This window comes from Canis lupus, chromosome 15 (assembly GCF_048164855.1).
Source record: "Canis lupus baileyi chromosome 15, mCanLup2.hap1, whole genome shotgun sequence".
NCBI lineage: Eukaryota > Metazoa > Chordata > Mammalia > Carnivora > Canidae > Canis > Canis lupus.
The window spans coordinates 40,170,900-40,198,567 of record NC_132852.1 but is presented as its reverse complement, the minus strand read 5'-3'; the positions used below and the strand labels follow the sequence as shown (position 1 = coordinate 40,198,567).

The 27,668-nt window shown below is 36.9% G+C and overlaps 1 protein-coding gene across 15 annotated transcripts in view; it reads right to left on the bottom strand.

Moving 5' to 3' along the window:
* The window catches only part of PSD3 (pleckstrin and Sec7 domain containing 3), a 592,272-nt gene that overhangs the window by 251,428 nt on the left and 313,176 nt on the right, over positions 1-27,668 (bottom strand). The window contains exon 10 of one of the 15 annotated variants that reach the window (XM_072776761.1): positions 24,663-24,755. The exons of the other annotated variants lie outside the window; for them this stretch is intronic. Within the exon in view, the coding sequence (XP_072632862.1) occupies positions 24,678-24,755 (78 nt within the window). The 3' untranslated portion in view covers positions 24,663-24,677. Of the gene's footprint in view, positions 1-24,662; positions 24,756-27,668 lie in introns of those variants that run through there. 15 annotated transcript variants of the gene reach the window in all.

The following is a 27,668-nucleotide window of genomic DNA, read 5'->3' as shown; positions in this document are numbered from 1 at the left end:
TTTACCAAACCCCATTTAGGTCTTTAGTTTCTATCTCAATTCTCTCAGAAGCTACCCCAAAACTGGATTGGCAAAGAGATTCTTTCAATAAATATGTACTGAGACTACTACATGTCAGGCATTGTTTTGGGTATAGAGGGGCACACTAAAACAAAGAGCATCTACCCTCCTAGAACATGGATTTCAGTGAGGGAACCCACCAACATATGAATAAGCAAATGCATGAATCATTCCAGGTTGCTTAGGTGCTATGAAGAACATGAAGTGAGTAAGATAACAGAATGTAATGGTCGGGGTGGGTAAGTGCTACTTGAGAGAATAGGCACAGCACAAATACTGGTCAGGGTGTAAGTGCAGAGAAAGGAATCTATTTAGGAAGTTTAAGACTGTGATTTACCAGATATTAAACAGTTTATAGATTGCTAGAAGGGCTAATGAAAAAATCCTGGCTGAGTGTGCAGGAAATAGTAGCAGAGCTGTACAACAGAACAGCACCACTATCAGGGCCACTGCCCTGACCACGATCAGGACACAGTGCTGCCATCAGAACCACCTAACCTCAAACATAACTGGCCCTTCATCCTGCCTCTGGATAGGTACACAAGCAATGGACATTGGCATATCTGCCATGGAAGCTACAGAAAAATGAAACTCCAGCAGAAAGAGGAGCACTATTACAAGCAGATTCGGCCTCTTCACGGCTTATGTCCATCTCACTTGGAATCTGGATGGCCAAACCTAAATCACAAATCTGAACCTGAGCAGCAAGGATAAAAGTAATACAATTTTTACCTTTTCAGGCACTGCAGAGGCATACACGCCTGAGAATCCAATTTTTGAGGAGGCTGCTGATTAAGTTCTGAGTGTGTGAAACAATAAAAAGGCTGAGAGTAGGAATGAGCTTAGTGTATTCACAGAGTGGCAAGAAGGCCAATGGGCTGAAGGTTGTGCAGCCAGAAAAAAACTGGCAAGACAGGAGGTGGGGGTGAGGTTAGAGGGTCAGTGTCAGGAGTCTGATCACAGGAGCCTTGCAGGTCTTGATAAGGAGTCTAAATTTGTTTTTCTAAGTGTGGAGGTTAGTTATAGGATGAAGGATTTTATGCAGAGTAGCATGATCTGATTAACCTTTATAATAGATCATTTTATCGTTTTATAAACTATTCTCCATGTCTGCTTTAGTCAATGGTTTAAAAATGGCTAATTTGGGGATGCCTGGGTGGCTCAGTGGTTAAGCGTCTGCCTTCAGCCCAGGGAGTGATCCTGGAGACCCGGGATCGAGTTCCACGTTGGGCTTCCTGCATGGAGTCTGCTTCTCTCTGCCTGTCTATGTCTCTGCCTCTCTCTGTGTCTCTCATTAATAAATAAATAAATTCTTTAAAAAACAAAAATGGCTAATTTGATCTCATCAGAATGAGAATTTTAGAAATCAAAAGGAATAACTACAAGGTAGTATCTCTCAATTTTATCTCTGTTACAGAGATAGAAGTGTGAATATGACCGTCTCCACCTCCCCCAGGACAGAGAAGGGTGGTACAATGGCCGCTGGCCCAACCTTGGGCAGATGTCTCCTGCCAGCCTCCAAAGACATGTGGTTGACCAGGACGCACCTACTTAAAAAAAAAAAAAAAATCCAAACCCCTGGACTTAGAAACCTGAAGCTCTTCAAACATGAAAAAAATGGTGCAGTTAGAAAAGAAAATGAAAATTAGCCAGCAGAAATGAAATCAGCCTTTTTAAAGGAGTCCCAGTATCAACAGTGGCTTTTTGTTTTCTTCTCCAGTACACAAAACAAAACCAAAACAACAGGATTAAATAAAAATAAATAAGCCATCAAAGTAAATCATGTTTCAGGTAGTAAGCATTACACCCCAAGATTACATTTACAACAGACCTACCTTTTTTTTTTTTAACAAGGAGTGAAGCCATTTAAAAGAAAATGTCAATTTAAAAAATGTTCCAGAATGAGAATTAGGGGAACTTTCCTTAAGTATATACCAAGTTAAGCAATTGTCTTGCTTTTGCCAGGAGCACCTGTTACTGGTGTGAGGTCACACATCTCAACTGTGGTCAAAACATTCTAATTTGCTTTTATTTTTACAATTATAATGTTTTGGCCTTTTGAGCCTAAACATATTTTGCTCCAATTTTAAAAGAAGACATAAAATTGCAGAAAGGGAGTCAGTTTTATACATCTCTTGATATATTATCTATTTCGTGTATTTGTATATTAGTTATTTATATAATTTCTCTTACCTTTTTCTACACAGAGCAACCACAATACTGGCTTTGATGAATTCCTGCCATCTTGACAGACTCAGAAAAAACATTATTTGGCTTTTTTTCCATACAGCCTGCCTTAGTGATTTTTTTTTTCCACACATAAATTAAATCTGAACCAATCATTCTTTCCATGTCACAAACTTTCACCTGCTTCAGCTCCCCTTCCTATACTAAAGGAGACAAGTTGACACTTGGTAAATAAAAGAACATAGAAAATGTTCCACAGGGTTCAAACCAAATGCCAAAGACAGCTCAGAAGGATTTGTGGCAGCAGGTGGCTTAAGAAGGTACCCACTGTGTCCTGCCTCTGGGAGTCATGCTCTTGTGCATCGCTTCCCACTTGAATTTTTTTTTTGTTTTAAGATTTTGTTTATTTATTCATGAGAGACACAGAGAAAGAGGCAGAGACACAGGCAGAGGAAGAAGAAGGCTCCATGCAGGGAGCCCAATGTGGGACTGGACCCCAGGACCCTGGGATCATGACCTGAGCCAAAGGCAGACGTTTAACTACTGTGCCACCCAGGCGTTCCCCTTTTCCCACTTTGTAACAGGGTTCTTTTTTTCAAGGATATTCAGTACGGGGGGGGGGGGGATGCGGTTTTCACATGGGCTCCAGTGAACCCTCCATGAACCTTCCACTGTCAGCTGGCTTTGACTGTTTCTTACCTCCTGCTGCTCCCATGCAAACCACCTACCTCCATTTACTAAAAGAACACCACACAAAGTTATAGTGTAAATAACACTCTTTTACACTCACACTTTATCCTTTCATCCATTTATTCATTCATGTTCATTTCTCTAGAATCATCAGTAATGTTTATCTGTTTTCCCATGCTATCCATTACCTTTTTCTCCCCATAAGAAATTATAAAAGACACCTACCTTTTGCATACTATTGTATGTGTTTTTGGTTTTAGTTTTTCTAAGAAAGTAGGCAGAGGAAGGGATTACAAAGAGATTAAACCATTCAGCTTCATAGATAAAAAGGACTAGAAGGAAATATTCAAAAATATTGTCTCTGGGCTACAGGAATAGTGAAGGCATTTTTAATACTTTAAATATTTTCTATAACTAGTATTTAGTAATTTTATAGTCATAAAATATTAATAAAAAGAAAATACATGACTACTGCATATATTCATGTCTCAGCTGTGTTCTTGAGTATAAGGTCTTCTAAAACTTGAAATGTCAAACAACCTGAAGTAAAAACCAAAAGCCCTTAGGAGATGAAAAACAGAGGCAGGAGGAAAATAGGAAATGATAGTAAAAGAAAGTAGGAAGTCAGGGAAATTTTTTAACTTAGAGATATAATGAATTTGAAAGTAAAGAGATTTGGTGTTAAAAATAAAAAATTAAAAATTAAAAAACTAAACTAAAATGGGAAAACAGGTTAAAAAAAAAAAGAAGGCAAATTAGGATAGCAGAGTTTAGCAAAAATGCCTAGACAATGTGCAAAGACAGACATCACAGAACTTCAGACTGTACCCAACAGACATAGACATCTGTAAAACAGTCAGGCAGCTGATGTAGAGAACTTGTGAGAATAAAGGATTAAGGAATATAAGTGATAACAGAGTTAGATCAGGATGAGGTTAAAGGGAAGAATGAAGAGGGAGATTGAAAATTAGGTGTCTGTGACTTCTGATTGGCATGGAGTCTGTTTCAGGAGCACTCTGTCCTGTTCCAGCTAATAAACAAGATTCTAGAAAGCACCTGGGAGGAGGAATATGAGTAGACGCCACTGAGGCTGTCAAAGTAACACGTTTGGTGTGTAGCATATATAAAGTCCCCTCGTTTTTTTTAAGATGTCATGTGAGATCATTAGTAGCACCGAGATCACTACGGGTTCATCTTTAACAAAACTGCCAGCTTCTTTATGGGATGTATCCTGTTTCTAAAATGACAGTATAAAATACAAAATCAAAGTTAAGACTCTGGAGTCAGGGATGCCTGGGTAGCTCAGCGGTTGGGCGTCTGCCTTCGGCTCAGGTCGTGATACTGAGATCTGGGATTGAGTCCCTCAATGGGCTCCCTGCAAGGAGCCTGCTTCTTCCTCTGCCTGTCTCTGCCTCTCTCTCTCAGTCTGTGTCTCTCATGAATACATAAATAAATCTTTTAAAAAAAAGACTCTGGAGTCAGACTTTAGGATTGTAGAAATGTTCCTCACTTAAACACTTCAACTGCCTTATCTCTAATCTGAGGATGACTCCTAAGAAAAAAAAATTTCAAGCCACATAAGCAACATTGGCAGAAATAGAAGACATTCAAAGGCATCATCTTTATTATGTATTACTAGTCATCTTGTTTAAAACAATATTCACATCTGTATTAAACTGTAATGAACTATAAACCATAGACTCTTATTTGAGAAACACTTGAAAAGTTATTTGGTTCAACTATTCTTTTAGCTGAACCTTCTCCTTCAGTATCCCAGCTAACTGCCCAGTATGCTTGAACACTTTCAGGTCACGGAAGCCACAATTATAGAGGCAGTACATTTTATCTGTGGACAACTCTAACTCTGAGAAAGACTGACTTGCTTGTTCTAGGATATTTTATTTTTATTCCTAAAACTGCCTACATCTCCTCTTTTATGGTCAAGTGGTTTCATTTAACCAAATAGCTTTGTAGGAAGATAGCATATATGTAAATAGCAAAACTCGGTATTTTATATTTTGTTTTGCTAAAGATTTTGAGATAATAAGAAAACATTTTGTACATCATAAGCTATATACTAACACATATGATTAAAAAATATAAGTTACCTGCATTATCCTGATATCAAAACCAGACAAAATCACAAGAAAAGAAAACTACAGGTCAATATCCACGAGGAACATAGATGCAAAAATCCTCAACAAAATATTGCCAAACCACATTCAACAATACTTAAAAAGAATCATTCAGCATGATCAAGTAGGATTTATTATGGGGATGCAAAGATGGCTCAGTATCAGTGAGCATGATATACCACATCACAAAACAAAGGATAAAAATCATATGATTATCTCAATAGATGCAGAAAAAGCACTTGACAAAATTCAGTATCCATTCATGATAAAAAAACTCTCAACAAAGTACATTTAGAGGGCACATATCTCAACATAATAAAAGCCATATATTAAAAACCTACTGCTAACATCATACTCAATGGTGAAAAATTGAAAGCTTTTCCTCTAAATCAGAAATAAGGATGTCCACTCTTGCTACTTTTATTCAACATAATACTGTAAGTCCTAGCCACAACAATCATACAAGAAAAAGAAATAAGAGGCATCCACATGGGTAAAGTAGTTACACTGTCACTATTTCCAGAGAATCCTAAAGTCTCCACCAAAAAACTATTAGAAGTAATAAATTTGAATACAGTAAAGTTGCAGGATAAAAAATACTCAGGAATCGGTAGTATTTCTAGACACAAATAACAAAGTAGCAGAAAGAGAAATTAAGAAAACAATCCCATTTATGATTGTACCAAAAAGAATAAAATACCTAGGAATAAACTTAACCAAGGAGGTGAAAGACCTATACTCTGAAAAATTTAAAATATTGATGAAATTGAAGATAACACAAAAAACTGAACGATATTTCATGTTTATGGATTGGAGGATTTAATATTGTTAAAATGTCCATACTACTCAAAACAATCTACAGAGTCTATGTAATCCCTTACCAAAATTCTAATAACATTTTTCAAGAACTAGAACAAAAAAATCCTAAAATTTATATGGAGCAAAAAAGGCCCTGAGTAGTCAAAGTGGTCTTGAGGAAGAAAAACAAAGCTGGAGATATCATAATTCCAGATTTCAAGATACATTACAAAGCTATAGTAATCAAAACAGTATGATACTAGCACAAAAACAGACACATAGATCAATGGAACTGAACAGAAAACCCAGAAATAAACCCATGCTTATCTGTTCACTTAATCTATGAAAAAGGAAGAATATACAATGGAGAAAAGACAGTCTCTTCAATAAAGGGTGGTGGGAAAACTGGACAGCCACATGCAAGATAATGAAACTGGGACACTTTCTAATATCACATACAAAAATAAAATGGATGAAAGACTTGAAACCACAAAAATCCTAGAAGACAACACAGACAGTATAATTTCTCTGACATTGGCCATAGCAACATTTTTCTTAGATAAAAATCTCCTAAGGTAAAGAAAATCAAACCAAAAATAAACTATTGGGATGATAAAAAAATTAAAAGCTTTTGTATAGTAAGGGAAACAACAAAACAAAGACAACCTACTAAATGGGAGAAGATATTTGCAAAAGACATATCTGATAAAAGGTTAATATTCCAAATCTGTAAAGCGGTTATCAAACCCAACACCAAAAAGCCAAATAATCTAATTAAAAACGGGCAGAAGACTTGAAAAATTTCTCCAATTAAGACACACAGATGGCCAGCAGACTTATGAAAAGATACTCAATACCACTCATCATCACGGAGATGCAAATCAAAACTGAGTTACCTGTCAGAATGGCTAAAATCAAAAGCTCAAGAAATAACAGATGTTGGCAAAGATGTGGAGAAAAAGGAGCCCTGGTGCACTGTTGGTGGGAATGCAAACTGGCATAGCAACTGTGGAAGACAGTGTAGAGGTTCCTCAAAAAATTAAAAAGAGATACTCTATGATTTAGTAATTGTATTATTGGGCATTTACCCAAATAATATGAAAATAATAATTCAAAAACATATATGCACCCTATGCTTTTTGCACTGTTATTTACACTAGTCAAGAGATGAAAGCAACCTAAGCATCCATTAATAGGGGAACAGATAAGGAAGCTGTGACTATATAAAAATACACACACACACACACATAAACACACAATGGAATATTATGCAGCCATAAAAAGGATGAGATCATGACATCTGTGACAACATGGAAGGACCCAGAGGATATTACGCTAAGTGAAAAAAACCAGAATGAGAAAGACAAATACCATATGACTTCACTTATATGTGAAATCTAAAAATCAAATGAATAAACAAAAAGCAGAATCAGACCTGTAAATACAAACTCAATTGCTAGTGGGTAAGTGTAAAAGAGTGGTAGTAGGATGGTCAAATTGGGTGAAGGGGAGTAGGAGATATAGGCTTCCAGTTATGGAATAAGTAATGTATAAGTAATGCCCATAAAGGGCACATCAAAAGGAATACAGTCAGTGACACTGTAACAGTGTTATATGGTGACAGATGGTACCTATACTTGTGCTGAGCACAGCATAATGTATAAACTTGTCAAATCACTATGTTGTATACTTGAAACTAATGTAACACTGTACTCAAAAAAAATTTTTTTAAATAGAAATGAGGTATTTCTCTTCTGTTCATAGTGATGTATTACATTTCTCTCACTAAAATACAGAAAAGTAAAGATATGTAAATTTTGTCCTCAGTGCACAAAGTGTAAAATATAGAAACCCACAGGCCATTATGACTATTCCATTCTGACCCACCCCATTAAGGGTAACTACCATACCCAGTATGGCAAAAATGGTATGTACAGAGAAAATCTGCAGCGATATTCTGCAAGTAGAGGAGCATGCTGGGATATATAAGGAAGCTCAAAGCCCTAGCTTTGGGTATAAAAACATGACCCTGTTTTATTGGACTAGACAATAAAGCACATAGGTACATTCCAATCATTACCACCTACCTGAACTACCAGATGTTTACTGGATTATACTTTTGGCAGAACTGCACTCTGAACCTCTTAAGACCCTTTGAATTGACAATCTATTTTAATATAAATCTGGAAAAACAGCACAATTTTGGTGAGTAAAACGCAGTAATGCAGGGAAAAAAACTTAAAAAAAAAACTATATCCAGATCCTCAAACTACTGGAATTACATATATTTAGAGCTATTTATAATTAGCAAAAAGCAGCAAGAATGAGAAGCTCTTGATGGGACAGAAACAAAGTATCATATGCAAACTGACCAGAAGAAAAGAAAAAGGAAAGATTCTTAAAGAAGTTCATACTGAAATCTGCCAGAAAAACTGAAAGAAAAATCCAGTCTAGTATGAAATCCTCCTCCCTGACCACCCCCACAGTGCTCTGCAGATGGCATATAATACCCATAAGCAGAGATGCAGATGCATTCATGTAATGCGCTTTAAATACATACATAATTACAACAGCTCATCAAGTCTTCAAGAAAAGCAAAGAAGGTTAAAGGTCACTTTCAAAATTTGTGACTTATCATTAGTGGTGATTTTTTTAAAGGTTTTAATTTTTTCTACCTATTTTCTTTTTGAGGAAGAGAGCAGGAACACAAGCAGGGGTGAGGGGTTGAGGAGGGGTAGAGGGAGAGGGTCAGAGAGATTCTGAAGCAGGCTCTGGGCTCAGCACAGTGCCCTAGGCAGGGCTCAATCTCACAACCCTGATATGACCTGAGTGGAAATCAGGAGTCCGATTCTTAACTGACTGAGCCATCCAAGCACCTCTAATTTTTCTTATTTTATATCACTCTTCCTCAGAATTTGGGGAAACCAAAAGGAGCCTTTATTCTAAAAGCAAGCATGAAGATAAAAATATTTATACTGAGGCGTAAGCCTCATCAGCCAGTGTAAACAAAGAGATTTCATGAACATTCTATCAATTTTCTTGGTGAAAGAAGACTTTGCCCACTGTCCCCATCCCTCTGAGAACAAAGGCCTACCCGCTCTTAGAACCCCAGTGAATATCACTGCCATCTGACTCACAGGATACCACTTTGGAGCACTCTCTTCAGGGCTAGCAAAACAAGATGTATGCAATTTCTGTTTTTTTTTTTTTTTTTTAAATACACTTAATGGGTTCCTTTTAAGGATCAATTATTTCTGAATAAAATCTACCAAATTTCTAGGAGAGGCTCCAAAAGGCTGGGGGAAGAAACAGTGCTATTTGATGTAAGATTCATTTTGAGATATGCCTACAAATGTCTACTTGGATGAGTCAACCATGTCCTAGGTAATCAGAACCAAGTACTTGAGCCACCTGAGACCAAGGAACTGGATTGATCCTTTCATATTCCTCCAGAGTTCTGTAGAATACCAGGAGCATAAAAATCTCAGAAATTAAAAAGATTGACATTTACTAAGATGATAAGGCAATGTCTCTGTTTATATAGGAGGAAAGTGAAGCTGTGTGTACCTGGCCCAAGGTCACAGAACAGTGTACCATCATGGCTATAGGAGGACCTGCGTGTCTCGACTCCTGCTCTAGGAATCACTCCGCATAAACAGATGGTCACTCTGGAAAATGTGTCCTAACTAACACAGAACAGGGGGGAAGTACTTAATTACTATTAACTATTTACTAGATAATTCCCTGAACAAAAGCTCATTGTACTTCTTCACCCAGTAAGATCCAGTCCATTTAGAATCAGTCAGTATTCATTTAACCTCTCAATGTTCAAAATCAGGTTGCAATTAAAAGACAGATTTGTAGAGGGCCTACAAGTCAACCAGTGGCTATACACATGTTGTTCCCAGTGCAAGGACAACCATTTTAAGTAGGTCACAGATAGTAATTCCATGTAATTTAAAGTGTGATGACTAATAACATTCTAAAATGAAAGTCAATTTATTGTTATGATTTCTAAACTAGTGCCGACATAGAGACTGTGATTTCTGAGGCTTTTTTAACAGTATAAATTATATTTCAACTCCCCTTTCTCCCAGCTGCAGTATTGAACTTAAATGTCTACTAGATCAGTGGGTGGAAGATCAAAGAACATTTAAAAAATTTTAACTTTACTACCCACAAGGATGTGGGAGTAATATGTCAGTGGGACTAAAAAGTATGTGACAGAGTCTTAGAGATTCCCTAATTCGACAAGGAGCAGGTTGTTCCCTTTTTTAAAGAGGCAACAGTCAGCCTTCCTTTGCCGGGTCTACTTTAGAGAGCTGACAAACACAAGAAAAACTTCAACCAGAATCTAAAAATGTGTATGTTCTTATAATGTTCTCTTTCCAGCACAGTATAAGCACTAATCACAGGTGACGATCTGAGATTTTTCTTACCTAGATGGCCTTGTAAAAGGTTTCCCTTGATCTGGGTAATAAATAATCTATTTACTCTTTACTAAGAGTAAATTTAGTCTTTGAAGAAAGGGACAAACATTAAGTCTTTCTCTCCATTGTCTCTCCTTCACTCCCACTTCACAAGAGGACATGGCAGTGGCATCAGCTGTGCATGGAGCAAGGGAAGCACACCCACCTCCTCAAGCCCCTGGTTGCTCTTCCAGTGTCTCCCATTAGCGTGACATCCTCTCAAGTAACCACAAGACTTGAGCAGTCAGACTTCAGTTGGCCATTTCCAACTGCTAGCCAACACTATTAACTATTCTCCCTCCTCCCCCCAAATCTCTAACCCCAGAATGTCCTTTTCCTCCTCACCACAAGCCCCCTTCCCATCTGTCTAAATCCCATCAATTAGGCCCATTCAAAATTCATCACCCAAAGAGAGCGTCCCTGGAGTACCACCTATCTGCCACGCTCTCATTTTCTGAACTCTTACAGCACTCTTGTGTGAAATCTGTTAATTCGTCACCAATTCCAGAATGTCTTGTGTCCTTTGCTAGTTGTTGCATATATATCACCAGCTTTGTTTCCACACTTAGACTGTAAGATCAAGGACATACACCAGAACTTATGCTTTCAAAATATGTTCCATTGGGGATCCCTGGGTGGCTCAGCAGTTTAGCGCCCACCTTCAGCCCAGGGCATGATCCTGGAGTCCCGGGATCAAGTCCCACGTCAGGCTCCCTGCATGGAGCCTGCTTCTCCCTCTGTCAGTGTCTCTGTCTCTCTCTCTCTCTCTGTCTCTCATGAATAAATCTTTAAAAAAAATATGTTCCATTGCACTAGTATGCCAGTGGACAAATAGGTACTTGGGGAAAAAATCCTGCTGCACTGAATTAGCATAGCATGGTCAAACTCATGCCTCTCAAAGGTGACACAGTATTTGTTCCTTTGGCTATACATGAACTCAGATGCAACTAAAAAATTTATGGCTGTAAATCACACTGTGATCCAGCTCCTTTGCAGACTAGACATAATCATCAATAGTATTGTTGTTATTCATCTTCAAGAAAGCAAAGTGCCATAAGCAACACTTAGGCATGCAAATTCCTCAAATGCCTTTGTGCCAATATGGAAGTAATTTTCCTTTCATTTTTGGACTTCATCATCCAGTGCATTTTTTTTTCATTTTACAGCAAGTCATTAAAAGGATCCTTCAGTCAAGTATTTTAATGTAATCCAAGTTAGTCATATAGGCATTTATTTCTCTACTGAAGATCTATTAAATGCCCAGCACCAAACAACACCCTGAAATACAAAAAGACATGTAACAGAGTTCCCTTCTTATTTTGTTAATTCTCGAATATAAAAAGCACACACATAAACACACCTAGACACACTCACATATACAGAGTTCTCAAAGAAAGGAACAGAAACCTATTCCTTCTTTATCTCCATCACCATCTTTCCTAGTGCTGCATACACAGTAATAGCTCAAAGAGTGCGTCAGTGGCACTGCATTGTTTATGAAATAATGAAGTTTGTAGGTATAAAGACAGAAAAGCACAGTAGCCCTTTATAAGTAAACAATCCTATGAAAGCCAAGTACATAAAAATAATATATTTTAAGAACATGTTTTTTCTTCTGACTTAATTTCTAGAGAAGAGTTGATTCACCCACACACTGTCACTGCAAAAACCATTTATTGATTTTAAATCTCATGTTTCCTGAAGCAGAAATTAGAGAGTCAACTTCTGTATCTATACATATTAATACCTATGGAAGCCTGCTGTTGCCACAGCAGTGATTTGCTATCACAGCTATATTAATATAAGTAAAGGACTGTAAACTTATGTGTATAAAGAAAGTTCCATAGAAAATTATGTTTTCAAAAGTAAAAAACAACAGTCATTAAAAAATAGATATACTAAACAGACCAAAACACAAACCTAGGGTTTGGGTCACAGGTGACTGTGGAAGTATTATGAGGAATGGAGACTTGGCATCAGGCATGCCAATGCCCGTTATCAAGGGGTTGATCACCAGAAGAAAAATGAGGCACCAACATACTAAGTAGCCAAAACAAGTAGCAGTACTTCTATGTCTAGACACTTCTTTATAATTCTTTCCAGCATGGGTATAAAAGTTTGTGTGAATATGCAATGGTTAATGTGAGGAAGGCAATTATTACTTAACAAATGATTCTAGAACAAATAAATACATAAATAAATAGAGGAAGGAATAAGTGAATACAAGAATAGAACAAGGAGAGTGGGGATAAATGATTTACTCTTGGATACAGGGGAAGTAAATGAACAAAGAACAATCCTAACCACTAGACAGCAATACCGGATGATCTGAAGTGGGCAGGTGAGCTTGGGGCAAAGTTAGTTAGGAGGAAAAACAAAATTATGTAAAAAGATTTTAAGACATAGATAAAGTAAATTGAATTTTTCCCATGTAGCTCATTGAGCAAATCCTAATTTCCTAGTTCTTTTCTGCCAAATAACCTTTCATTAGGCTTTCACTATAGAAAACATGTTCTATGTATTGGCTCCCAACTATGTTACTTCTTTTGTACCTCACGTCCGTAATAAGCCTCCACCCCACCTCACCCTGTATTCATCCTTAAGGTCTAACTCAATACAAGCCCTAAGAATTCTTTCTTCTTTAGGAAACTTAGAAAATAGCTAGCTTTGAGAAGAGAGCCTACAAACAGATAGGGACAAAAATAGATAAAGGAGGAGATGTAAGTAGGATCTGAGCTTGGAAGAAATTAATATTACAGACTTCCTTGGTTGGGATCTGAAAAAAAAAAAAAAAGATGAAAACCAGGTCTCTCAACCACACTTTGTCCTAAGGGGGTAAAAATTCTTCAAGAAGGCTTGCTTTTGATTTCTGGAATCACTGGAAGGAATAGGGTTGGCATTCTTATTTTACAACCCTTCTATCTTATGTCCCATTTTAAATCCCCTCTTTTTGGCAACTGAGGCATCTCAAATATATTCATTTAGGATATGTCCCGAGTAGAAGACAATCAGAGAGAAAAGCAGAAGATCAAGTGAGAGGGACCTTCTCTCTCTTCCACTGTATTTCTTTCACCAATTCCTCTAGCATTAACCCTGTAAAATGGGATGGGTAACATTTCCTAGATTATTGAGAACATTGCCACACCTCTAAAGAAAATAAAATGCTGAGACACTGGGCTACTCCCAAAGAAACAAGGATGGATGGGGTAAGTAAAATTAGTGGCACTAGTGGCAATGACGCAGAGCAAAAGAAAAAGGGAAGAAATGCCAAGCTGTAGCCAGGCAATGCAATGCGAACCATTGCTTCACGTCCCGCCCACTTCCACACCCACTGAGAGTGCTGTTCTTGGGGACGGAAAAAAAAAAAAAAAAAACAGCTTGAGATAGCAACAGAAGAATCAATGCCAAACCATCCTTATCTCTGAGCCAAGACACTAACCTCACAGTTCAGGGATATTATTGAAAGAAAGAAGAAAAGACAAGAGAAGCTATGACCATGGGTCTCTCCTTATTTCACTTCCCTAAACCCAGAAAGGCACTCATGTGCTAATAAATCTATTTAAAAATCATATGAATTACTGGTCCCTATTTCTTTCATGCATTTGTTGGAGACAAGCCTAAATTGACATCGATGAGCTAGTGAGATACTGCCAAGTAATAAGCAAAGAGAGACATTAAGTTACTGAACTTTAATAAAATGACAGTTCAGAATTTAAAGACAAGGAAATGTCTTTATTTCCGTACTTCTTCCACATATGGGAATGGAGTATAGCTAGATAAAAGATTCACAGTAATTCCCTGATTTTCTCTTATCTTTTTTATTTTCATATCAATTGCCATATAACTGTTTACAATTATTACATTATTATAGCAAACCCTAGATATAAAAACTTAAGTAAACTATAAGATTATCTGCTACCTAGACATCCCATGGCTGCAACTCATATTTGTTACAGAAGATTGCCAAACTCTGATCTACAATTCCATCCTCTCATTTGGGTATCCATTAAAATGTAAACTTTATGACAGCACAGGCCTCATTGGTCTTGTGTATGTATGACTCTGTATGACTACACATACACGAGAATGATAAAGTGTGAGAGCTTAATAAGCATCAATTGAGTGAACCTAAGTCTGATGAAATCTGATTCAACTTAGGCAAAATATCTTAATTGCCCCTGTGTTTCTTGCTTTCCAGGCTCTAAATGTATAGTCTTAATTTATCTCTCTCCTTTATTTCCTTTATCCAGACAGTCCATCATCTAGGACATTTTCTTTAGAAACTAAGTTGCTGAATTAAAAACAAGTCCAGGGACACCTGAGTGGCTCACCGGCCAAGCATCTGCCTAAAGCTCAGGGTGTGATCCTGGAGTCCCAGGATTGAGTCCTGCATCGGGGTCCCTGCATGGAGCCTGCTTCTCCCTCTGCCTGTGTCTCTGCCTTTCTCTCTGTGTCTCTCATGAATAAATAAATAAAATCTTTAAAATAAATAAATAAAATAAAAAGAAGTTCAACACTCCCCCCATACACACGTGCACTCTCACACACACCACACACACACAGACAATGTCTCTTCTAACAATCTTTACCTCTCTGCTACTACCCTATTCCAAGTTGGGTATCATTACCCCTATTTTGACAATCTTGTCTAAGTTGGACTTTTTACTTTCAGTTGCTGCATACTAATTACAGACTAAAAGTCTCCTTTACTCAAAAGCTATATATACTTCTCCAATACACACCTACTTTCCGAAGTTAAATTATGCTCTTAAGGGGAGCCATTCAAAGTCCAACTTGCAACGTACCTTATTCATCAAGCTGGTCCTCCCCATTGCCTTACTAGCACCAAGCTAATTTCTATACTCCAGTTTAACTCATTTTTATCCATTTAGTCCATCAGAATATGAACTCCACTCTTCTTTACTTTTATATCTTCAGCACCTAGAATAATGCTGAAACATATTAAGACATCAAAAAATATCTGTTGGATGAATGAATGAGTTGTTATAAGAATAATAGAAAAACAGAAGGGAGAAAAAAGAGAAGTAGGAGAAAAAAGATGCCAAACTTTCCCCACGAAGGAGTTTATAATTCAGGTCAAATTCCCATTTTTTCAAATCACTTCTATCTTCAGTGCTTTTTCATTTCATACAGCTTAGCACTTTGATACTCATCCCAAGTATTCAGCGAGTAGTTGAGAACCAGCTATGCATCAAGCTCTGTGTCAGGCACTGGTGATAGATCAATGAATACAATAGACATGGTCTTTGTCTTCTCCAAATTTATAGTCTGGTGTAAACATTAAAGTCAATTAAAACCCAGGTGCTATGGATGAAACAGAAAGCACACTTGGAAGTCAACAACAGGGAAGGCTTCTCAGAGAAGGGACATATAAAGGAAGACCTGAAGGATGGGTATGAGTTAGGAAAAAAAAAAATTGAGATGTATTTGAGGCAGAGGGAATGGCATGAATGAATGAAGACCTAGAAGCAAGAGAGAGTAGAAAGTGTTCAGGAGTTGAAAGAAGTTCAATAGGTCTAGAGTTCAGAGCTCAAAGGAGTTCCAGGATCGAGTCCCACATTGGGCTCCCTGCATGGAGCCTGCTTCTCTCTCTGCCCCTTTCTCTCTCTGTGTCTCTCATGAATAAATAAATAAAATCTTAAAAAAAAAAAAACCCACAGAATAAGATCCTTGTGATCTTACATTTTCTCTATATCCTGAAATGCCTGCTCAAGAAATGCACTGTTGAAAAAACTGATGGAAAATTTTTATTCTTCTAGCCCCTTTCCCAAAGAGTAATTTTAAAATGTAGTAATTGAACTAATAAGCTATTTTATTTTATTATAATAAATTTATTTTTTATTGGTGTTCAATTTGCCAACATACAGAGTAACACCCAGTGCTCATCCCGTCAAGTGCCCCCCTCAGTGCCCGTCACCCATTCACCCCCACTCACCGCCCTCCTCCCCTTCCACCACCCCTAGTTCGTTTCCCAGAGTTAGGAGTCTTTATGTTCTGTCTCCCTTTCTGATATTTCCCATACATTTCTTCTCCCTTCCCTTATATTCCCTTTCACTATTATTTATATTCCCCAAATGAATGAGAATATATAATGTTTGTCCTTCTCCGACTGACTTACTTCACTCAGCATAATACCCTCCAGTTCCATCCACGTTGACGCAAATGGTGGGTATTTGTCGTTTCTAATGGCTGAGTAATATTCCATTGTATACATAAACCACATCTTCTTTATCCATTCATCTTTCGATGGACACCGAGGCTCCTCCCACAGTTTCGCTATTGTGGACATTGCTGCTAGAGACATCGGGGTACAGGTGTCCCGGCATTTCATTGCATCTGAATCTTTGGGGTAAATCCCCAACAGTGCAATTGCTGGGTCGTAGGGCAGGTCTATTTTTAACTCTTTGAGGAACCTCCACACAGTTTTCCAGAGTGGCTGCACCAGTTCACATTCCCACCAACAGTGTGAGAGGGTTCCCTTTTCTCCACATCCTCTCCGACAATTGTGGTTTCCTGCCTTGTTAATTTTCCCCATTCTCACTGGTGTGAGGTGGTATCTCATTGTGGTTTTGATCTGTATTTCCCTGATGGCAAGTGATGCAGAGCATTTTCTCATGTGCGTGTTGGCCATGTCTATGTCTTCCTCTGTGAGATTTCTGTTCATGTCTTTTGCCCATTTCATGATTGGATTGTTTGTTTCTTTGGTGTTGAGTTTAAGAAGTTCTTTATAGATCTTGGAAACTAGCCCTTTATCTGATACGTCATTTGCAAATATCTTCTCCCATTCTCTAGGTTGTCTTTTAGTTTTGTTGACTGTATCCTTTGCTGTGCAAAAGCTTCTTATATTGATGAATTCCCAATAGTTCATTTTTGCTTTTGTTTCTTTTGCCTTCGTGGATGTATCTTGCAAGAAGTTGGTATGGCCAAGTTCAAAAAGGGTGTTGCCTGTGTTCTCCTCTAGGATTTTGATGGAATCTTGTCTCACATTTAGATCTTTCATCCATTTTGAGTTTATCTTTGTGTATGGTGAAAGAGAGTGGTCTAGTTTCATTCTTCTGCATATGGATGTTCAATTTTCCCAGCACTATTTATTGTAGAGACTGTCTTTCTTCCAATGGATAGTCTTTCCTCCTTTATCGAATATTAGTTGACCATAAAGTTCAGGGTCCACTTTAAAAAGATTTTATTTATTTATTCATGAGAGATACGGAGAGAGAGGCAGAGACATAGGAAGAGGGAGAAGCATCTCCCTCCCATGGGACTTGATCCCAGGACCCCAGGATCACGACCTGAGCCAAAGGCAGACACTCAACTGCTGAGCCACCCAGGTGCAATTTTATGTGTAGATTTCATCAACTATAAGAACTTTAAGTCTCTAATTCCCCTCACCCATTTGGACTCTGAACTTTCTTTGCTAGTCAGCAGAGATTTCTGAACTGGACTCCTCTCAGGATCCATAATCCTATAAATTTGCATAATTACCAGGAGTATGTAAAAGTTTAAGCAGTGAGCTAAGGAAACAGTTCAAACTGGTTCTGCTTTCCATTTTATTTCTTGCTTTGAATTTATGAGATCTCTTTAATCCACCACATTAGTCCATAATCAATACCAAGTTCTGTTCAAATGTGGTATCTTGTTTGGGACTGTCATCTGAAATTCAAGACAGAGGGCTAAATCTAGACTCATATAGTATTCCTGAGAACATGCCATTACATTAAAGAAGTGTACAACAAAGATAAAAGGGATAAACAGAATTCACAGCTCCCAAGACAAAAAAGATGCAGTTTTCCAAGTATGAATTAGAAAAGGTATGGATTTTAAGTGGACAATTTCTAGTAACTGTGCATTAAGAACTGCCCAGAACCTGTCTCATATATTACCTTTAAACATTGTTCTTCCTCAAAACAGCCATCAATCACTCTGAGCAATGAATGAAATGAGGACACTATGAAAAAATATAAATGCTATTCTGGGGGAAAAACCTCATATCTCTGTTCTGGCCTACTATACAAGAGAGGGAAACAAATCCCCTGCTAAGCCTTCCTTCTGAAGAAGTTATTTATTAAATCAATTTTTAAAAATAATATTGCCCTACTGCATTAAACAATGTTACCATCTAGTAAAAACTCTATCACATTCATTTATTTCCTCTTTCATTAAAATAGAGAAGCCAGAATTCCATGGAGACTAGAAAAGAGAGCATCATAAAACAAAAAAGCTGCCCCTTTTCTAAAATAGGGGCATCATATGCCATACTAGTTCTTGCCTTTCAAAAGGAAGAAATAAAGTGTTGTTTTTTCTAATTACAACTGGTATGCTGTGTTATTCCCAACTACCACTTCTTTTAAGATTTTCCTAACAGGGAATGTTACTTTGGAACAGCTTTAAAAAATCACATGTATTCCACAACCCTAGGACAACAAAATGAGGACCTGACATTATAAGGATGAAGGTCCCATGGTGTGATCAACCTTGTCATTAATTCTCATCTGTTAACACCCTAATCTCTTGATCTCTAGTTGGTAAGTGGCAAGTATTCTCTAATATAAGCACACATGTGTGCATGCATACATATACCCACCCCCACATTATAACTAAAAACTTATTTATCTTTCATCTCTATTGTGTGTAGGAAATGCAAAACCCTTTTATCTATGCAAATTAACAAGAAGACCATGTGATCTTTAACAAAGCCTATGCTCAGTATCTTTGAGGCAAGAGAAGGGTGACAGACTAATAATCTTGTTACACTCACTGACCTCTCAACCATCCATTTAATACTCATTTAATCATCACTTCCTGTGTGCCTGATATCATGCACTGCACAATGTTCAGCGGCACTTTTAGTCTCTGTGCATTAAATATGAGTAGCATCCATCCACCTCCAGTTGTAAAACCCAAAAATGTCCCCACACATCGCCAAATGTCCAGTCGGAACCAGGGCCTCAGAGGTTGTTAAGAGTACATAATAGCACATTAGGGTTGGAAAGATGGTAACCAAGCAAAAATTAACACATACCTAGGTAAGGTCGAAAATATTTTTAAATAAAATGAAGGAAAGAGAATTCAGTCCTAAAAATCATTCCCCTCAGCCTTTTATAGAAAATTGTCTCCTCCCCTTCACCTCAAAGAATCCTCTCATCAAACAGCAAAACATTTATTCTAACTATGGACTACTGCTCATAGAATCATGTTACCCCATAAATAATGACTCGAAGTAAGTGAAACCGTAAAAAAATCATTAAGGTGGGCCTGATATGATTTTTCTATTAATAAAGGCAACTTAGATCCTCTAAACCCAGCCTCTTCTATCCATTAGATAGTTAAACTTTACTGCCTGATCAAACGTGATTCTAGTAAGTCTTTTTAGTCAACTGTTTGGGAGTTTGAATAAAGAAATTGCTAGACCCAAAGACAACAGAAAAAATGACAAATCTTTAATTGAAGTATAAAAAACTGACAACAAAATGAGAAAAATACTACCTTGAGTTTTCAAAGGAAATTGCTTATAGAAGCTGACACTAGGACCTCAGAATAAGCATTCATTCTACTCAGGAAATTAAAAGTCATATTCTTAAAAATGGTTTCAGATCCTTCCAGAAAATGTAAAGTAAAACTAAATAATTACTTTCTAAGTTTTCTGGGAATACTTACAATTTGAATAACCAATATATGTTGTAAACTCTCCCTGGACTATCTTGGTCTTTGCTTGATTTTTTATCCCAGATCCTTCTGCTTTGTTCTTTGTCCACAATGAGCACAATGTTCAGTTACTTTGGAGTTTGAGAGGTGAATATGTAGTAGCAGAAATACTGGGGTAGCAGAAATACTCTTTAGAGAAAATAAGTTATCTTTTTTGTTTTTTTATTTTTCTTTTGAAAGACAAGACTAATATTTTGTCGTCCACACACTATGAGAAATCGGTCTCTCTGTGTGCTCCATAGAAATGACCTCTTAGGGGCATTTCAGGAGACATAGAATCTGCTCTAAGTGAAGACAAATAAAAAGCTGGCAAAGAACAAAATGAGAAGAGCTATTAAAATAATGTCAATACATTTTTACCACAACAAACAAAGTCTGTTTGTAACTGATCAATTAGCAGAACCCTCAGGAATATTATTAGTTCATGGATGTACTTAGATGATCAGTAACCAGCTATGAGAAAAGAGGAAAGATTTGGAAGAAATAAAAATCCTGTTTTGATTATCTCTTGCTCTGCAACAAGCTACCCCCAAAGCCAGTGGCATATAACATCTACTGTTTTATTTGCTCATGATTCTGTGGATGTGAGTTTGAGGCAGAGCTCACAGGAGACTGCCTATCTCTGCCCCCATGTGTGTTAGCTGGGATTACCTGGTGCTGGAGGATCCAAGGTACCTCACTCTTATGTCTGGAAGTGGTGCTTCCTACAGGAAGCAGAGTTTTGAAGTTCCTATTACAAATGCTTCCCTTCTCCAGCAGGATAGCTTGGGCTTCCTTTCTTACATAGTGGCTAAGAAACTGTTCCTTCTAATGCCTAGAACTCTCACAGCATCCCTTCTGCCACTTCTGTCCCACTAAGGCCAGTCCAGACTTCAAAGAGAGGGGAAAGATGGGTGGAAGAGCATGTGCAGAACAGGATGTGAAGAAGTACAGGTGACTATCTTTGCAAACAATCTGTCATAAGCCCCACTACTGGAAACCACTATAACACAAAGGAAATCAAGAGAAAAAATTAAAAATGGCCAAAATAAAGTGTCTTTTCTTGCCAATACACCCTATTTCCTACCCTTGACTCTTCAGCCAATGAAGACAAGAACAAAGTGGAAGATGCAGGACACAGTCTAGTCTTCACAGAGAGCAACCTTGATTATAACATTTAATTAGAATTTCTTATTAAATGTAGAAATAGAGAACATAAGAGTGAAGTTATAAACTGTCCCTCAGTCTCTTTGTACTTTAGCTAAATGTATATTGTAAACAAAAAGATACCAGAATTTAGTACCAGGTAAAGAATATACAAATTCTTAGGGGAAAAAAATGGAAAGTTCTTTTCAAAAAAGTTCTACTTCTTAGGGTCATGATTATAAGACATCAACGTTTCTAACATCTTTTTAGAAGAAATAAATATTGGAATATCCACAGTTGAAAAATAAAAGTGATAGCAGCTGCCTCTTTCCTGCACCAGCCGTGCAATGCTGTGGAATACCATCCCCTCTTGAAATCTCCAGTCTCCATGTAGGGGAAACAATGGTATTACTCATGCAGGACTTTTCCCAAAAAGTGGTTGATAGATGGGTTTATATACCAAAGTGGAGATGTAATGAGATTGTCCTGAGTCCCAAGAAACTAGTCCAATTGAGCTTAGACAAAATTTCATTGGGTAAGAGGTTTATCATTTGCAATGAATGTGGACAAATATGCTTCCACTCATTTCCCAGTTTGTCATTGTTCCTCTCCATTTTCCAGAAGAAAAACAATAAAAGGCAGTATTTTTCTGCCAGCCATAGATGTTAGTTTCCAACTAAGTAAATACCATATCATCTCAAGGGTGTCCATAATTTATTGTTTCTTTTTTTTTTAAGATTTTTAAAATTTATTCATTGGAGAGACAGAGAGAGAGCTAGTGAGAGCACAAGCAGGGGGGAGGGTCAGAGGGAGAGGGAGAAGCAGACTCCCCACTGAGCAGAGAGCACAGTGTAGGGGACACCAGGATCATGACCTGAACCTTGATCCCAGGACCCCGGAATCATGGTCTGAGCCCAAGGCAGATGCTATCTGTAATTTACTAGGAAACCTCTGAAGCCTGCAAATCATATAAGACCAAAATTGGGAAGCGATGCTTCTTTTCTTATCTTTTAAACAGAGACCTGTAGGAAAAGCCAACACTCAACAAACTTTACAGGTGTAACGTCCGCGACATAAAAGGCTAAGTAATTTCAGGTACTGTTATTTTGGGCCTGGATCATTCTTTATTCTGGCAAACACTGGCCCCACATAAAAGGCAAAAGTAGAAAGATCACTAAACTTGGGAAGTGGTAAAAAAATGGATTTGAATCCTGGCTTTCTGACTCTGTATAGAACTCCTGGTAAATTAATCTTTAAAAGTGCAAGTTTCTTCACCTATAAACATATGGATAAAAATACACTCAATCAATGAGTTTTACTCTATGGGCTCAATGAAATAAGTAGTTTTTATGCCTGAAAATTAGTATCGAATAAATGTAAACTGGTATGATTCTGCCTTTTTATACAGATTAAGGCCCCTGAATAATTAAGTAAAGTCTATTTTTTTAATCATAAAAAAGGCACAAAGTTTGTAGTCAGAAGTTAAAGCTTCTAGGTCATATTTTGCAACTTCTGGAAGGACAATCTTGGGTAAGTCTTTTTTCCCTAAGTTTTAGGCTCTTCACCTATTGGAGCACTGGAGACCTAACAGTGAACAATGCAGATCGAGTCCCTGCCCTCATTGAGCTCTTTGTGGCATGGGGAGACATCAAAGGAACAGAGGCATAGTGCCAGGTAGTGTCACCTATATATGACGTGAATGGGCCAGAGTGTCTTCAAGCCCCACCTCACTCCCATTTAAGTCTGTGAGTCCATGACTGTAAATATCAAAGTCAACAAAAAGAAAGGAAGATCACAATTTCTCATTCTGATGTTTTATAAGGTGTTAAATCATTCTTTCTAAAGCTGAAATCAAAGCTTCCAAAGAATAGCAGCGTCAGTCACTACAAAGCTTTTCTGTATGACAAAAGTAATAGTCCTCATCTGAGATGACAACTTAAAATTCTGTTAAAGGGAAACTTAGATCTTCACATCAAAGACTGCTTTTCCACATAATCCTAAAGCCAATAATTTAGAGGGCAATACTGGCACATATTCAGAAGACCACCAAAGGCCTTAGCATAAACAATCAAACTGATGGCTGAGAGGCTCACAATACTAGTTCAGAAAAATATACTGAGCTGGTGCATGGACTGCAAATGAGCACAAGGAGACCTACTACCCTGTAAGTTAAGATTCAAAGGGAGCAGAAATGTTTTATTTGCAGTTTTTATACTTTATATTCTGTCACCAGTCATACAAACATATCTGCTAAAGTAAGCAGATGAAGACTAAGTTCTATAAGGTCAATTTTTCTCTGAAATGTTTCCATTCCCCAGTGGCATGGTTTTTACTGGCAACCTTGAATATATATATAAGCCTTACACAGAAAGACTGAGCTTTCAGAATGAATCAGATAAGGACTAAGAAATAATATTCATAAAAAGTTAGAATCAATACAAATTTCTCAGGCTGGTGAAACTGTGAGAACACAAAGGATTACTAGGTATCAACAAGTGTTCTTGAAATGATTTTTCAATGATACAGTTGAAATTTTCTGTGAGTTAATTGAAGAAACACTCATCTAGATAATAAAATTATGTTTTAGAAAATTTACTTGGCAAATTGAACAAAGATTATCTAGCAGAATTCATTAAAAATCTACTTTAAAGGGATCCCTGGGTGGCTCGGCGATTTAGCGCCTGCCTTTGGCCCAGGGCACAGTCCTGGAGACCCGGGATCGAGTTCTGCATTGGGCTCCCGGCATGGAGCCTGCTTCTCCCTCTGCCTGTGTTTCTGCCTCTCTCTCTCTATGTCTATCATGAATAAATAAATAAAATCTTTAAAAAAAAATCTACTTTAAAGAATAAATAAAAATAACATAATTAGCATATAAATTGTTTTTATGGAAAGTAGTTTCTGAAGTACTTGAAGTTTCTTAAAACAGCATGTAATTATAACAAATCTGAGCACATCTCCTATAATTTAGTTTACCTATTTAGGTATAAAGCATAAACCTCATGCTCTCCATATAACTCCTTTAATTTCCAACTTTCACAATTACAAACTAAGGATAATTCAAATCATGAGTCACAATGCTTAAAACTCTAGAGATCTAGAATTCTATGAAATGAAATATAACAGGATTTAGGCCAGATTCTCCCTAGACTTTTAGATGATGGATGAATGAACAGAGTTTATTTTACATGTTTATGCATGTATGCATGTCTGTATTACTATAAAATAAAAAGATTAATTTTTTGTGCAAATTTAGGCAATGTATATGTGATTTATAATAAAATAAATGAAAAACTCTTGGCTTCAGAAATCTTTGCATATACTATGCTAAATTGATTAGTATCAATATATTAGTATTAATTTACATAGAATCATAAGAATTTGGAGCTTAGTACTTAGAAATCAAGATTCTTACATTACAGATGAGGAGACCTCTACTGAAAGGCTGAAGGGTTACAGGTTCTGCAGTAGGAGGTTTTATAGTATTCCTACTCTAGCTCTGCCACCCATTATAAAAATCAGAAGCAAGATACCTACCTGTCATGCTTCTTGGCTTGTTTCTTCTTTTTATCTATAAAATGAAGATAATAATGGTATCTACCTAATAGGGTTATTCCAATAATCAAATGTGTTAATATACTTAAACACTAGAACCATGCCTGGTACATTAGAATTCAAAAATACTAGGGATTACATAATCTATGGTATTTATTAGTGAATATATTTGTAAACTAGTGAGTGTCAGTAAATAATTAATTATTTACTGAAACTAGGGTCTTTCATTAACCCTATGCTCAGTAAGAGTTTCAGAGGATGACAATCACCAAAACCACCTAGGCTCCCTCCTGTCATCATCAAGGGATTGTGTTCATTTCTGGGAACACACTTCACAGAGATGACAGCCATCCAGGATGTCAGGATATGGACATATTGTCCCATCAACAGAGATGGGTATTCTGCTTTAAGAGGCAACTTTGCAGAATCATAAAAGTAATCTTCATATATTAGAAAAGTCATCAAATAAGGAATTAAAGTTATTATCTGTTTCTCCAAAGGCCGATATGGTTGCTTATCAGAAAAAAATTTTTAAGAATCTTAAATTTCTGATGGTAATGGGTATTCTTTCAATGTGTTAACATAAAAATAAGATCCCACTTTTCAAATACTAATGGATGATTTTGCTAAGTGAGAAGTTGGACTAGATGACATTTTTTTAAAACTCTGAGAATTGCAGAATATTAGAACTTGAAAGAACCTTCAAAGTCATCAGGTCTGCTGGCTTAGTTCTCCATTGGAATCACCTCAAGAGCCGTAAAAACAACACTAATTCCATCCAGGATCACTTAAAATCAAAGCTTTCTCAGGGTAAAGGCTGGCACTATTTTGTTTGCTTTGTGTTGTGTTTATAATTCTCCCAAATCATGCTAACATAGCCACAGTTGAGAAACAGTGCCTTAGTTCAACAAGAAAGATTAGAAAGAAAATTAGATGGAACTCAGAAACTGATACAACTATCATTTGAACCCAGGAATTCTGCTTGCCATATTATCTTTGTTCGATTTTAGAAGTCTTTTGGTGTAAGACTGGGAGAAGGACAATGTAGTAGGAATCATGAAATGTGATCCCTGACATGGGACCCTGGCAAAAAAACAGAACTGAGTGTTAATTCTAGACCTTGGCATCTGTATCACAAACTATTATCATGATTTTCCACTAACCAGTTTTACATATGTCATTTCAAAATCAGAGGCATCCTCATAGGTGGGAAAACCATGGCAGTGAGAAAGAAAATTAGCTTTTACTCCTCTCTATTGTGTCTTTGCCGAACCATACTGACTAGGACCTTGAATAAGTCACTATTTCCCTGAAACCCATTTTCTCATTTGTCAACAGAGAGCGTTCATCAGAATCATGTCAGGAGTGACTTCTAACCCTAATGACTTATGACTAAATAACATTCATATTGTCAGGACCAATATGGTTTACTATATGTAGCTGCTTTTTCTGGGGACACAATCCACCATTTGAATGGTACATTTGAATCCACCTAGTAATCATCTTATAAAGGGGTCTACAGTACATACTGCACATTAAATTTTGAAAATTCTACTCATTATTGGATATAGGTTAAATCACAACATGAATAGGTCTAAATGCCAAACTGGCACCTTATTCTTAGCACCAAAATGAAGACCCATACTAGTTACCAGAACAATGGCTGCATGAAAGAAATATAAACATCACATGGGTGGAAGGATTGATTACACCTTTAATTCACTGATTATGTTCCAGAAATGGTCTTCTTGGATTGCTAAAAAGCAGACAAAGTTAAGCTTTCTGACTACCTCCTCTCTCCAAAAAAAATTGCTCTATAATTCTAGTCATTCTTTTCTCTAAAATTGTCTTAATATATTTATAAGACAAAACCCCTAAGAATGATTTTCTTTTCCTTTTAAGAACCTGTGGCATATAAGTGTCACAGATTTTTCAGGACAACTCGGACTAAAGGTTGATTTTTATTTTGTGATTTAGTTAGTAATAAGTTCAATGTTAAAAAATCATTTTGGAAGGCACATATGGAAAAGCAGAAAAAGTTCAAATGGATAAGAATTTAGCAATAAATATCCTTAAGAAAGAAAATATTAAGCAACTGAAAAACTCATTTAGATTGAAAACTATGCTCAGCTATAATCGGTAACAAGGAAACATATGATTCTCCCAGCAGAAATAGATTTTAGGCAATAAACAAATCTTTGTGCAAGAAAGAAGACTAGGATATATAAGGAAAAAAATGGGTGTTCCTATGCTTAATTATTAGTTTTAGGCTCACTGTTGAAATACCATCAGTATTTAAAGAAACAGAGGGCTGGGCAAACCTGGAAAACATCAAATATAAATACATTTATTTGAACTCTACGGTGAACCATAAAATTTCCTAAAACATCTGTGTTTTATTATAGGATTGGAAGTGAAGAACAGCATTATGTACTCCAAAATTAATTTTTTAAACTTCCATTTTTCATGTCTAATAGTAATAGGATAAGTCCATTTTATTAATACACTCTACCTTTTACTTACTAATAAACATGGTCACAGATTTCTAACTTATCTTTTTTAGTAGCAAAAAATAAAAACCAATTTTTTAAGATTATATGAGACTAGATGAAATTAACACTATTAGCTATTTTTATTTATTTATTTAAAGATTGTACTTATTTACTTGACAGAGAAAGAACACAAGCAGGTGGAGCAGCAGAGGCAGAGGGTGAAGCAGGCTCCTCACTGGAGCAGGCGGCCCAATGGGGCTCGATCCCAGGACCCCAGATCATGATCCGAGCTGCAGGCAAACACTATTAGCTATTTTTAGAACATAGGGTCTTTTCAAAAGAATACCGCAAATAATATAACATCAAATCTGGGATAAAAGACTGCTTGGTAACTTTCTTCTTCATGAAAAAGCTCAGAGAAACAAGCCTGCAAGATG